Source organism: Eptatretus burgeri, chromosome 9 (assembly GCF_056783735.1).
Source record: "Eptatretus burgeri isolate ZD-2024b chromosome 9, Ebu_testis_v1, whole genome shotgun sequence".
NCBI classification, from domain to species: domain Eukaryota; kingdom Metazoa; phylum Chordata; class Myxini; order Myxiniformes; family Myxinidae; genus Eptatretus; species Eptatretus burgeri.
The window spans coordinates 84203073-84217280 of record NC_140969.1 but is presented as its reverse complement, the minus strand read 5'-3'; the positions used below and the strand labels follow the sequence as shown (position 1 = coordinate 84217280).

At 45.5% G+C, this 14208-nt stretch overlaps 2 protein-coding genes across 2 annotated transcripts in view; one reads left to right on the top strand and one right to left on the bottom strand.

Annotated features, from left to right (window-relative positions):
• Window positions 1-5110, bottom strand: part of LOC147020487 (uncharacterized) — a 50137-nt gene extending 45027 nt beyond the window's left edge. The window contains 3 exon segments of the mRNA XM_085893793.1: window positions 3592-3781; window positions 3993-4228; window positions 4882-5110. Of these exon segments, the coding sequence (XP_085749919.1) occupies window positions 3592-3781; window positions 3993-4228; window positions 4882-5110 (655 nt within the window).
• A 6570-nt stretch (window positions 5111-11680) lies between these two features.
• Window positions 11681-14208, top strand: part of LOC147020486 (RNA-binding protein 25-like) — a 146633-nt gene continuing 144105 nt past the window's right edge. Inside the window, exon 1 of the mRNA XM_085895857.1 lies at window positions 11681-12009. The gene's annotated coding sequence lies outside the window, so the exon portion shown is untranslated. The remainder of the gene's footprint in view (window positions 12010-14208) is intronic.

The following is a 14208-nucleotide window of genomic DNA, read 5'->3' as shown; positions in this document are numbered from 1 at the left end:
CTCCTGCCCCCACTGCACCTCCACTGCTTCTTTCCCCCGCTCCACAATTCTCCTTCGGTCTCTATTTATAACTTTTTTTATCCCCATACTCCCAAGGCCCCAACTGACTGAACGCTAAACTTAACACGAGACCTCCCCCTGTTTCTTTCAATAAACTAACTCAAATACCCGCTAAAACTGTAATGAACACAAATACAGGTTTACAAGTACAGTTCCACAGGCCGTGACACAAATCACAATAACAGAATACGCAAAAAGCTTGAGAAGGACTGGAAACTTAGCTTTAGAAGGACTGGAAGGAGAGCTCACAACCCAGCCGTCCACATGCGCCAATCCCCAAACTGGAAGTCAGGAAGTGATGCAAGAAAAAACCCGTCAGCACCATAAAAAAGGATGCGCCGGAGTTGCGCGTCACTGCGTCCACTTTCCGCCGGTACTCCAGGGGCCTCCATCTGGCCATCCTCCAGGCAGATGCCTGGCCCATCCCCATCTCCTTGAGATGCCGATCAACCTGCTGAAACCACGAGGCACGTGGTCGGCCCGTTGGCCTCCTACCCTCATGAGGATCCCTCACTGAGAGAATGCAGCAGGCAAGATCAACGTCAGGAAAACAAGCCAATGTCCTTATAGCCACTGCTCATGGACGATGCAGGTAACAAATGTCATCTGAGTCTCTCTCAGCAACCGCTTGTTGAACACAGTCTGACGAGAAAGAGCTTAGGATTCTCTGAAGAGACCTCGTACCAAAGGAGTTCAGTCTCCATCTCAAATCCTTGGTCAGACTCCAAGTCTCACATATGGAGAGCAAGACTGGAAGGACCAAGGACTTAAAGACTCGGACTTTTATCCACCTGCATACGTCGATACCGACACTGCTTCACCCCATGATTCAATTAATCCATGACTTCCCAGGCTCGACCCAGACATCAATCGACCTCTGGCACACAACATGCGGAGACATGCATATCACTGCCAAGCCGTGATCTCAACATCCTTACCACAAACAGGTACAGACAGGATAGCAGCATCCAAGATGCCATTGAAAGCCTGGATCTTAGTTTTGACCCAGGAAACTCATAATCCCAGTGGCTCCAACTCCTCATTCAGTTCCTCGAGGGCCCCCATAAGGATATCCAGTGTATCTGCAAAGATGACTGCATCATCTGTGAAATCAAGGTCAAAAATCTTGACACTCCCAAACAATTAGGCCTTGGGCTCGAGGGGGTCCACATACACCCCCCTCACTATTAGGTTTCTTTGCTATTTTTATGTATCCCTGGGTCTATTGAGTTGGAAAAATGATGTTAACAGGAAAAAACTTGGGTCTCAAGATACCCCCCATGGACTTTTTGTTCACGCCCATTTTTCTAACCACGGGTAGTGAATTTGGGGTAGGGGAAATTAAAATGGCTGTAATTTTGCAACCAATTATTGTCGAATAACAAATGACTGCTTAAAATGTTGGCCTTGGTTCGGCCAACAATTCGATGTATAGCTTATGCAAATGCATTCAGTAAATAGGTCAACAGAGGTCAAAAGGTCACGAAATTTGACCCCTGCCTAAAATCACACCCCTTCTCAGAAAATTCATCACCCATACCATTCCAAAGGGAATTTCTTGGCTAAAATGGGTTCAAATGGAAGCCAATAGGTACCCAAGTTGATCATAAGTTTGAAAATGTGAAGCCATGGTATTTCTTATTTCTTAAGCCATGGTATACAACGGTTTTGGACCCATTTTTTAACATGGCCGTTTTTCCAATCATGATGATGTGATCTTCATAACGTCTTGTATTGCTCCATTCAAGAGGGTATGCTTTCATACAAACTTTCAGGTCAAATGTAGTGATGATATACCTGGTTCCGATTTTCAAGAATAAGGGTGATGTGCAGAGCTGTGGAAATTACAGAGGGATAAAGTTGTTAAACCACACCATGAAGTTGTGGGAAAGAGTAGTGGAAGCTAGGTTGAGAGGAGAGGTGACGATCTGTGAGCAGCAATATGGGTTGATGCCAGGAAAGAGCACCACTGATGCAATGTTTGCTTTGAGAATGTTGATGGAGAAGTATAGGGAAGGCCAGAAGGAGTTACATTTTGTGTTTGTGGATTTAGCGAAAGCTTATGATAGGGTGCCAAGAGAGGAGTTGTGGCATTGTATGAGGAAGTCGGGAGTGGTGGAGAAGTATGTGAGGATCGTGCAGGATATGTATGAGGACAGTGTGACAGCGGTGAGGTGTGCGGTAGGAATGACGGACCGGTTTAAGGTAAAAGTGGGATTGCACCAAGGATCGACTCTGAGCCCTTTCCTGTTTGCAATGGTGATGGACAGGTTGACGGACGAGATCAGACTGGAGTCCCCATGGACTATGATGTTCGCGGATGACATCATGATCTGTAGGGAGAGTAGGGAGCAGGCTGAGGCGAGCCTTGAGCGGTGGAGGTACGCACTGGAGAGAAGGGGAATGATAGTCAGTTGGAGTAAGACGGAGTACATGTGCATAAATGAGAGGGAGGGTGGTGGTATGGTGCGGTTGCAAGGAGTTGAGGTGGGGAAGGTGGATTGGTTTAAATACTTGGGATCAACTGTCCAAAGTAACGGAGAGTGTGGGAGAGAAGTGAAAAAGAGAGTGCAGGCAGGATGGAGTGGGTGGAGAAGAGTTGCAGGAGTGATTTGTGACAGAAGGGTAGCTGCAAGAGTTAAGGGGAAAGTATATAAGACGGTAGTGAGACCAGCTATGTTGTATGGTTTGGAGGCGGTGGCACTAACAATAAGACAGGAAGCGGAGCTGGAGGTGGCAGAGTTAAAGATGCTGCGATTCTCGTTGGGAGTGACGAGGATGGATAGGATAAGAAATGAGTATATTAGAGGGACTGCGCAGGTAGGACGGTTTGGAGACAAAGTGAGAGAGGCGAGATTGAGATGGTTTGGACATGTGCACAGGAGGGAAGCGGAGTATATCGGGAGAAGGATGTTGAAGATGGAGCCGCCAGGCCGCAGGAGAAGAGGAAGGCCAATGAAGAGGTTCATGGATACGGTGAGGGCGGACATGCGGGTGGTTGGAGTGTCAATGGAAGATGTGGAGGATAGAGCGAAATGGAGACGGTTGATCTGCTGTAGCGACCCCTAACGGGAGCAAGCCGAAATAGGAAGAAGAAGAAGAAGAAGAAGAAGAGGAGTCGTGATGATAAAGCGCTGCCCAACCTCTTTTGAAGCTTCTTCTGAGTATCGTAGGCATTCCTGCACTGCTCTGATATCCGTGATGGGATGAGGTATGATCGGGTAATACTCAACTGTTGTCAGTCGTGATGGCATTTCACCAGTCAATGAGACATAGCCTCCCCAGCCAGGCACTCCCTGTGTTCTCGTGGCACTGTGTAGACGATTCAGGATCCAGAGGAGATCTTTGATCATCTGGTTGGTGTGTGCTTCATCACCCCGTCAATCGGATTGGTGACAATTTCATATTGTGGACACTTACGTTTTCCCATGTCACAATCTGGGAGTTCTGGTTCGGGTATCAATTTCAATGATCTCTGCCCTGTCCTTGATGTGCTGTCTACCGCTGGCTGTGTTCCTCAAATATCTTCACCTTGAACTGATGTGACATCCTGCAGCATGACCCCATGGGATTGAAGGACACTCCCAGCCCCACACAGTTCGTTGACAAAAGCGTCAAAGTTGTCAAAGTCTGAATGAAACACAGGATGGATTTCGTACGATATTGAGAGGCAGTAAGCTCGAAGTACTGCCCACTGCGACTGCAAGTGCTGTCTCAAGTTCTAGGAGAAATGAGTAGTTATCACAATGTCCTAGACAGTTTAGGATTATTATCAGCTCGGCACTACGGAACATGTGTCTTCGGGCAATTCCAAGAACAACATGTTTAGGCAACTTCTATTTGCCATCGGTAGCAGCACTGCATATGTCCTGACCGATAGAGTTGACTAAGCGGCTTGTCCTCCTACACGGTATTTTTTCTCCAGAAAGAACATTGGTGAGGAACTTCTCCAACAACTGAGGGATAACAGAAGGAGTAGAATTCAGATCATTTACAGTTTGTGGCCATGGCATTTCGTCGATATCTTTAAATCTGCTTATGATTTCATTCATCAGGACATCGGCAACCTCTTTGATCTTTTCGTTCTGTCCAAGTTGGTAACTTGACTTTATCGCTTCCCTAATGTCCATTTTCAGGTTGAACACCAAGTAAGAACTGAATCGACAATCTGCACCAAGAGGACAAAACCCCAGAAGTCCCTGGTAATGCTTCTGCTTTTGAAGTTTTGACTTCAGCTTTTCAACCCGATAGTTTGGATTTGGAAAGGGTGTTTCATTGAGGTGTAAATTTCACGCAACTCGCTCAGTTGAACAACTCTCTGGGCGAGTACAACGTTTTCGTTGATCACTGAACACACATTTGCAAAAGCGTCTCGGTGCACTTTCTCCAGGGCTCCCTGTTGCAGGACATTTTCTTTGTCTTGCGATCTCCCCTTGTCTGGACAATTGACATAGTTTCTGTGGCTTGAGGGATGATATTTGGCCTCACAGGCAAAGAGATCGAAGCCAGAAATTCTCCCGAGAAGGTCACATTCTCCCTTTTGCTCAGCCAATTTAACGACAGTTTCACCTCCCCCACGTTCGAAGACCTTCGTGTCTCAAGTTGTCCACAATCCTTTAACTTTAACTTTCTTCCTTCCTTGTTTATTACAAAACAAACAGTCCGGATTGAAAAGAGTTTTGTCTTTGTCAATGGATGACCTCCGAGGCTCCCTCGAATGGCTGGTTGATGGTTGCTCATCTGCAGGAACTTCCTTGAGACTCTGAAGATTCACTGTAAATCATGTGTAGCATGCACGATGATACCCATGATTATCTTCACTTCCCTCTGGTATCTGTGCACAAATGTCATTCTTCCGATATGGAGATTCGAAAGGCTGCAACAGTCTGTGCACCTTCACCGATATGATCTTTTTGAAGCGTTCAGTTGGATCCTTTCTATTCTTGATTAACGTGAACCCATCTGATTTTGGATCATTTGCATGGATAATGCAGACTCCCATGTCCTCGTCTGAACCATCATCCACCTTCCTCCTTTTTCTCCGTTCCATGGTACATTTTTAGCCAATACCTGAAAAGAAAAACAAACAAATGTTGTAAAAACAAAGGGTAGGAATCATCAATACAAATATTTTGATACCAAATTTGTCAAAATTGTATCGTTTGAAGTGAGGAAATTAGACTTTGATTGGGTTTGTGCAATTTTGCATGCTTTTTGGCGGAAAAACGGCCATGTTAAAAAATGGGTCCAAAACCGTTGTATACCATGGCTTAAGAAATAAGAAATACCATGGCTTCACATATTCAAACTTATAATCAACTTGGGTACCTATTGGCTTCCATTTGAACCCATTTTGGCTGAGAAATTCCCTTTGGAATGGTATGGGTGATGAATTTTCTGAGAAGGGCCGTGATTTTAGGCAGGGGTCAAATTTGTTACCTTTTGACCTCTGTTGACCTATTTACTGAATGCATTTGCATAAGCCATACATCGAATTGTAGGCCGAGCTAAGGCCAACATTTTAAGGGGTAAATTGTTATTCTACAATGATTGGTTGCAAAATTACAGCCATTTCAATTTCCCCTACCCCAAATTCACTACCCGCGGTTAGAAAAAATGGGTGTGAACAAAAAGTCCATGGGGTATCTTGAGACCCAAGTTTTTTCCTGTTAACATCATTTTTCCAACTCAATAGACCCAGGGTTACATAAAAATAACAAAGAAACCTAAAAGTGAGGGGAGTGCATGTGGACCCCCTCTAGCCCATGACCTAAATGCATCGCAGCGTGATCTCTCCGCCATCCTCCCCAGCATCCAGTCCATACAAGTGCTAAAAAGTTTGGGGGCCCATACACACCCCTGACAAACTCCATTAATAACTAGAAATAAGTCGGAGATGGAACTACCACATCGCACAATAGTGGGGCAACTTAGCTAAATATAGCATAACAATTGTGCATTTTATGAGGAAAGCACCAAATTTGGCACACTAGTAGCCTATCATATTATGAACAGATTTGGATATTGGGCCATCTCAAAATTTTTGATGGCAGTGGAAAATGGCTGCCACAGCCATCAGCGGCTAAATTTGAGATGGCCCGATATCCAAATCTGTTCATAATATGTCAGGCTACTAGTGTGCCAAATTTGGTGCTTTCCTCACAAAATGCACAACTGTTATGCTATATTTAGCTAAGTTGCCCCACTACAACACTTTCAGTACCAGAGTATAGTTCAGAAATCAGATTGATCAGTTTTGGTGGCTCCCCACGAAGACCGAGAATCCTCCAAAGGTCATCCCGATTCACTGAATCAAACGCTTTGCAGAGATCAACATAGCTAACGAGCAGCCCTTGCCAAAACTCTCGTCTGCATTCGGTGAGGACCGGAAGAGCAAGGATACGGTCAATCGTTGACCTCTTTGGTGTAAAGCCTGACTGCTCTGGGCACTGGTGCTCAAGCAGATGGTGGCAAATCCTATCAATAGTTATAATTATAATCAGATAATTATCTGAGGAAAGACCTTGTCCGGCACTGAGAGCAACTTCACCCCACAGTAGCTGTTGCAGTCCTGGCAATCACCCTTCCCTTTCCAGAGAGGGACAACAAGGCCCCTCTTCCATTCATTTGGGATAATGCCTGTGCTCCAGGCAGAGCACAAAACTGCACGCAATGACATGAGTACAGCATTTACACCAGCATTGAGAAGTTCAGCATGGATGCCACAGATCTCAGGAGCTTTAACCCCTTTCAACTGCTTCACTACAGCCTGTGTTTCCACAAATGAAGGTGGTTCACAGTTGATTGGAGGGTCAGCAATAGGGATAGTTAACTACAGACATCCAACTTAACAGCTGGTGCAGCCGCTCAAAGTAACCGGCCCAGCAGGCCTTCACTTCGGACTCCACTGTCAAGAGTCCACCACCCTCCACTCTCACTGTGGTCAACTGAGGGATGGGCTTGGAGGAACGTGATGCACAAATTCCTGTGTAAGCAGGACGATAATGACTTCACCGATTCCTCGCACATCGGCTTCCTTGTCCACCCAAAGCGCCATATGCTGTTTTACACCTCAACTCCCTGAACAGCTCAGTTCTGCCATTAAGCCTGGTCCTGCGACTGGTCAATGGTATCCAGTGTCCCTTGGGAGACAACGTTCTTCTTCGCCTGACAGTGGGTACCAAGACATCCACCGGTAACACCAAGGATGGTAGTTTTTTAAGGCAGTTCACAACTCTTCAGGATTCCCCAAAACAACTGGACCACCCAAATTCCCACTCAGCCTGTTTGCAAACTCCTCAGCTACTCTCTCATCCTTGAGCCTGCCAACATCCAGCCAAGCCTGGGATGGTACCATTCTCCTGGATTTAAGTTGCAACTTCAGCATTGCTACAACCAGCCTGTGGTCCGTTTTATGGAACTTAGCACTCGGGTAGACCCTGCAATTCTGAATCATCTTGCAGTGCCATCAATGAGCACATGGTCAATCTCCTTTGCCACATCACCAGCGTTGGAATACCAAGTCCAGCGATGAGCCTGTGGGCACTGAAACCATGAACCAGCCACTCTAAATCCACGACTTCTTGCGAAATCAAGGAACTTCGTGCTATTCTGATTCACAGTTCCAGACCCATGGGACCATCGCATGTCTCATAACCATCCCTGTCAGTGCCAGTTGATGCATTGAAATTCCCCAAGACTGGAAGAGTATTTCGCCTGTGGCACTGATCAACCACAGACTCGAGCACGGCATAGAATATCTTCTTCACATTGAGATCACTCGCCTCAGTTGGAGCATATTACAGAGACCAGAGAAACAACTCCCAAGGAGTGCCAAATCCTTTGTCTCATAATATGCTCGTTGACCGGTGTGACCTCAATCATCATGGCAGACAGCTTATTGGACACAGCCACAGCAACTCCTTGGGTATGGTAACTATCAGAGTGACCAGACGAGCAGTATGTAGGTGTAACCACCCACCATTATCTCACCACTATCCAGTCTCTGAATCTCAGAGAGTGCCGATGTTCAAATGCTGGAGCGCAGATGATAGCAGAGACAGGTGATCATCCTCTCTTCGGGTTAGGACATTCCAGGCACCCACCCGAAGGGACCTTTGGTACAACCAAGGAGACCACCGTCTGTTGGATGACACCTCCGCACCACCCCGACACACACTACTAACTCTCTTACTCTCTAACGCAATCCGACCCAGGAAGGTTACCCTGTGCTTTTCCTCCTATCATCGAAGAATGGGATTCCCAAAAGCTTTGCCCTGATCACATCATCTGGTGAGCTGCCTTGCGAAAGGTAGTTGCACAGGAGGTACTCCCACGTAGTGGGTTTTCAGTTTTCTTTGCGTTTTTTTTATGTTTTGCAGAATAAATTGTTTTCCAGTGGCTGGAGTGCAAATCCTGCCACCAACTTCAAAGAAAAAGGTAACCTAACTGCAGGAGGAAGTCTGCGGACGCAGTTGGGCACAAAATATGGATGGCTGTTGGCTCATAAGGAGCTCCTCCACTCTTTGACAGGTTATGTTTTTAATCCTTCTGGGTGTCCATATTCATACATGCTCCTCACCAGGAAACCTGGTGGGGGAGATGGTTTAGTCACCAACAACCCAACCAATGAACAGGTTAGTACAGCTTTACATGGTACCGATAGCATGTCACAGATCTGATCTGGCCTGACCTGACCATAATTCAATTTGATTCCTCACTGACGTTTACAAATGGGCTCCCTCCTTAGCTCCCGAATCTAAACAACCAAGTACGGCAACTATTGGGGAGGTCTATTCAAGGTGGTTTACCCCTAAATGCAAGTTGGGGGCCAAATATTCCCCACTCTTCCCTGCTGCATGGATTCGTCAGGGCAATGTGGCTGTGGTCAGAGCATTGATCGCTCCTAATGTACTGGCTAACTCACTCTTGTCTCTGTCTCCTCTCTCTAACTCTCTCACTGTCCAATCACCAACTCACATAACTCTGTCACTCTCCAACTCCCTGACTCTCACTCTCTAACTGTCATTCTCAAACTCGCTAACGCTCACTCTCAAACTCACTTATACTCTCACTATCTCACTCATTAACTCTCCAAATCTGTAACTCTCACTCACTATCTCAATTTGTAATTCACTAACTCTATCACTATCTAACTCTCACTCACTAACTCACTCTCTCACTCACTAACACTCTCACTAACGCTCTCACTCGCTTACTCACAAGCTAACTCTCATGATCTAACTCTCTATCACTAACTCTCTAACTCTCTTATGCTCAAGCTCTCTCACTCACTAACTCTCACTGTTTAACTCACCAACTTTAACACTCTCACTGTGTAATTCACTCCCTCATTCCCTAACTCTCCCACTCTCTAACTCCCCCACCCTCGAACACTATCACTCTCTATAATGCTCTCACTCTCTCACTGTCTAACCCACTCTTTCTGAATCACTAACTCTCTCACTGTCTAACTCACTCTTTCACTCACTAACTCTCACTGTCTTACTCTCTCTGACTCACTAATTCTCTCACTTTCTCACTCACTAACTCACTGGCTAATGCTCTAACTCTCTCACTCACTAACTCTCTTACTGTTTCTCACTCATTAACTCTCTTACTCTCTAACTCACTAACTCCCTTACTTTGACTCTCTCACTCTTTGCTGCCCTTGACTTCATGAAGGTGAGTTGTGAGGGATCTCTGGGAGATGACGATGACGACGACGTTATCTGAAGGTTGACCTCTATCTGAAGGATGAGCTATATCTGAAGGTTGACCTCTATCTGAAGGTTGACCTCTAATTGAAGGATGAGCTATATCTGAAGGTTGACCTCTATCTGAAGAATGAGCTATATCTGAAGGATGGGCTATATCTGAAGGTTGACCTTTATCTGAAGGAGAGATGTGAGGGATCTCTGGGAGATGACGACGACGACGACGTTATCTGAAGGTTGACCTCTATCTGAAAGATGAGCTCTATCTGAAGGATGAGCTATATCTGAAGGTTGACCTCTATCTGAAGGATGAGCTATATCTGAAGGTTGACCTCTATCTGAAGGATGAGCTCTATCTGAAGGTTGACCTCTAATTGAAGGATGAGCTATATCTGAAGAATGAGCTCTATCTGAAGGATGAGCTCTATCTGAAGGATGAGCTATATCTGAAGGTTGAGCTATATCTGAAGGTTGACCTCTATCTGAAGGATGAGCTATATCTGAAGGTTGACCTCTATCTGAAGGATGAGCTATATCTGAAGGTTGACCTCTATCTGAAGGATGAGCTATATCTGAAGGTTGACCTCCATCTGAAGGATGAGCTATATCTGAAGGTTGAGCTATATCTGAAGGTTGAGCTATATCTGAAGGTTGACCTCTATCTGAAGGATGAGCTCTATCTGAAGGTTGACCTCTAATTGAAGGATGAGCTATATCTGAAGAATGAGCTCTATCTGAAGGATGAGCTCTATCTGAAGGATGAGCTATATCTGAAGGTTGAGCTATATCTGAAGGTTGACCTCTATCTGAAGGATGAGCTATATCTGAAGGTTGACCTCTATCTGAAGGATGAGCTATATCTGAAGGTTGACCTCTATCTGAAGGATGAGCTATATCTGAAGGTTGACCTCCATCTGAAGGATGAGCTATATCTGAAGGTTGAGCTATATCTGAAGGTTGAGCTATATCTGAAGGTTGACCTATATCTGAAGGTTGACCTATATCTGAAGGATGAGCTATAGCTGAAGGATTAGCTCTATCTGAAGGATGACCTATAAAAAGTGAATTGGAATTGAGACTTCTGATCGTGCAGAACAATGCTCCAGCGTCCATCATACAGGTGTGGTGTGTTGATTCCAAAAATGGGGGTTTTCAATTCTTCCTTATCCTCCATATTCCAGATCTCCTGTTTCCAAACTGAAAGTAAAACGTAATGAACTTGTCTTTGAGGTCAAAGACATTCAGTAAGACAAGCTTCTTGAGGATATGTTGGAGAATGTTGACGTTGTTCACGCTTTTGTTCCACCTGACTGCTGGTTCCATCGTTCTGTTGCTCATTGCGGCATCTTCAGAAGGTCAGGGCAGGAATTTGTGATTTTGGTCATGACACTTTCCCACAATGGCCCAGCCTTTTTGAATGGTACGAAGGGGTCATTAATGAGTGCCAGAGAATGCGAGCAGACACGACGACCGCATCACGTACGTGGTCGGTGGTCTACCTTCCAATGGGTCTATAAACCCGACCTGTTGTGAAATGGAATCACAAACGAGCTCAACAGGGAGGGTTGAAAATTCGGCTCAATCTGCGTACGTAATAAAAAGACGGCGCTGAACGTCGAGTCAATGTGTGACGCAGAGCTCGAGCGCAGACGCTTCCTGAGTTAAACTCCACCAGTAGCGTTGTGGAAGTTTAACCAGAAATTTCGACGTGAGCCGATTTGTCGCGTGAAAATCCCTCCGCTCGAGCGTGAATGTACGTCTTTAACACCCAACGATAAGGAGAAGAGCTGAATTTGTGCACACTGATTGTTATTAAAGGTTTGCGAAAACGCCCATACGATGGGAAGCATAACAGGAAGTGAAAAGAAGAAGAAGAGTAGGGAAAGAGGAAGAAGAATCTGTTGTGTAGATCCTTGAAACCATACGTAACCCCTTCTCGTTTTGAGCGTCGTGAAGAGCTTGGTCGAATCGTCAGGTGCTTGTACCTGGTTCTGCGAAGCTCCTTTCCGGCCCGAAGGGGTTCCGACTCTTGTGAGACTCCCGAAGCGGCCAGAGGTCTGGCGTTTGGCGGGTTTTATTATTTTTTTTTTTGGTCCGGTTACTTTGCGGGCCGCGCGTTCGTGACGCGCCTCGGATAGAGAGGCCGCTGCAGGCCGCGGCCCGTGGCTTGCTGGCTGTGGCGAGGTTCGAGGCGCAACCTGGTTATACTTAGAATACCGGTTCTTATACTGAGGTACGTGACAACGTTCGATCGGTGTAAGCCGTACTGTTCTCCACAGCCATGTCGACCGACCGCGCCGGCACTCTGCGCTCTCACGGCTTCGGATTGGGAGACGAACAGGAACCCTTATTTCTGGTTCCTTCATTCTTTGATTGATTGTACATCGACTCCACTCGCTTTATGTAATCCCACCTTGCCATTTGTTATCCCATGTGTTATGTAATCCCACTCCTCTGACCCTAATTAGGAAACCCCTCCCTACCTTGACTATTCTTTACTACACACACACACACACACACACACACACACACACACACACACACACACACACACACACACACACACACACACACACACACACACACACACACACACACACACACACACACACACACACACATACACATACACATACACATACACATACACATACACATACACATACACATACACATACACATACACATACACATACACATACACATACACATACACATACACACACACTGAAGTTCCATTTTTATGATTATTTGTTTTTATTTTTCAAGTTTATATCTTTGTCAATGAATGCATCTCTTCCTGCCGGGAATGCAGATGACCATCGCACGTTAATAAATGTACATTGCTCACCACCTGTTGTATGTACCTTGAGGGAACGCAAGTCGAATGCTCACAAAGTTGTTTATTTCAAATTGGGGTAGGGGTACCTGGCGCTGTCTGGCGCTGTCTGACGCTGTCTGACGCTGTCTGGCGCTGTCTGGCGCTGTCTGGCGCTGTCTGGCGCTGTCTGGCGCTGTCTGGCGCTGTCTGGCGCTGTCTGGCGCTGTCTGGCGCTGTCTGGCGCTGTCTGGCCGGATGAGCTTTTCCCGGTGGTGGGTTTCGGGACGTTTTGGACATTGAAAAACTATGGAGTCTTTGGCCTCTTCGAAGCCTGGTGTTGGCTCAACGGTTAATGTGGCTGATTTAAGATCTTCGGGTCCTGAGTTTGAGTCCCTGTCGTTCTGTTGAAATAACACCAGGTGGGTTGATTCAGCTTGTCATCCTTCCGAGGTCGGCAAAATTAGTACTGGGGCACTGCATCAGCGGCACAACCGCACTCCCAGAAAACAATGCATCTGGCAGCCACATGCTGCATACAAAACAACAGCATTGGCCTCGTGGTGGTTACCTTTTACCTACAGGTCAGAGGCAGCACTGCCTGACCCGACGTCCCAATATACACGTTTTTTAGCTGCATCTCGCGTAGCGAACACTGGCTCTAAGAGAGCTCTGTGTTGTTCTTCTTCTTGTTGTTCTTCTTCTTGTTGTTCTTCTTCTTGTTGTTCTTCTTCTTGTTGTTCTTCTTCTTGTTCTTATTCTTCTTGTTCTTATTCTTCTTGTTCTTATTCTTCTTGTTCTTGTTCTTATTCTTGTTCTTATTCTTCTTGTTCTTATTCTTCTTGTTCTTATTCTTCTTGTTCTTCTTGTTCTTGTTCTTCTTGTTCTTGTTCTTCTTGTTCTTATTCTTCTTATTCTTCTTCTGTTGAAGGGAAAACCTTTAGGACGTGGCTCTTTTATATACAGGATCCGGATCTCCTTAAATACTAAACACCTGTACACATCCTCACATTAAGAGGTGCCTTTTGAGAGCGTCTGTCATGAACTTTTAAATATATTCGGACATTTGCTTTAAAGTTTCGAGTAATTCATGTTACTATTTAAATATTTTTCCATTTAATGTAATTTCGTAAATACACTATTTTCTCGTCATGAACGTGGAACCTCCATGACTGGTCTCGCTATTGGCTCCATCAAGGCACGTGACGAAATATCGGAAGTTGTTATTGTTATTGTGATCAAAATGCTGATGTTTCGACTTTCTGTAATTAATTTTTAGCCACGTCGCGTTGCGAATGCTGGCTCTAAGAGAGCTCCATGTTGTTGTTGTTCTTCTTCTGGTGAAGACAAAACCTTTAGGATGCGGCTCTTGCACACATTTGTCCTTGTTTTTAATTGTGGCCTCAGAACGGCCTTCAAGGCCAGCATGTGGCACCTTCAAACCTTGCCCAGATTCTAATGTACCGACACAAAACCAACTGAAGTTTCTGTCGTCTGGAAAGTCTGATCTTTGTTTTAGACAGTGTCCTTCATTGGAAATGGAGTTCTGTAGATATAAAGATGACTCCATGTGGAGAAGGACAGCAATTTATGTTCGTAGCTTCATTATATTGT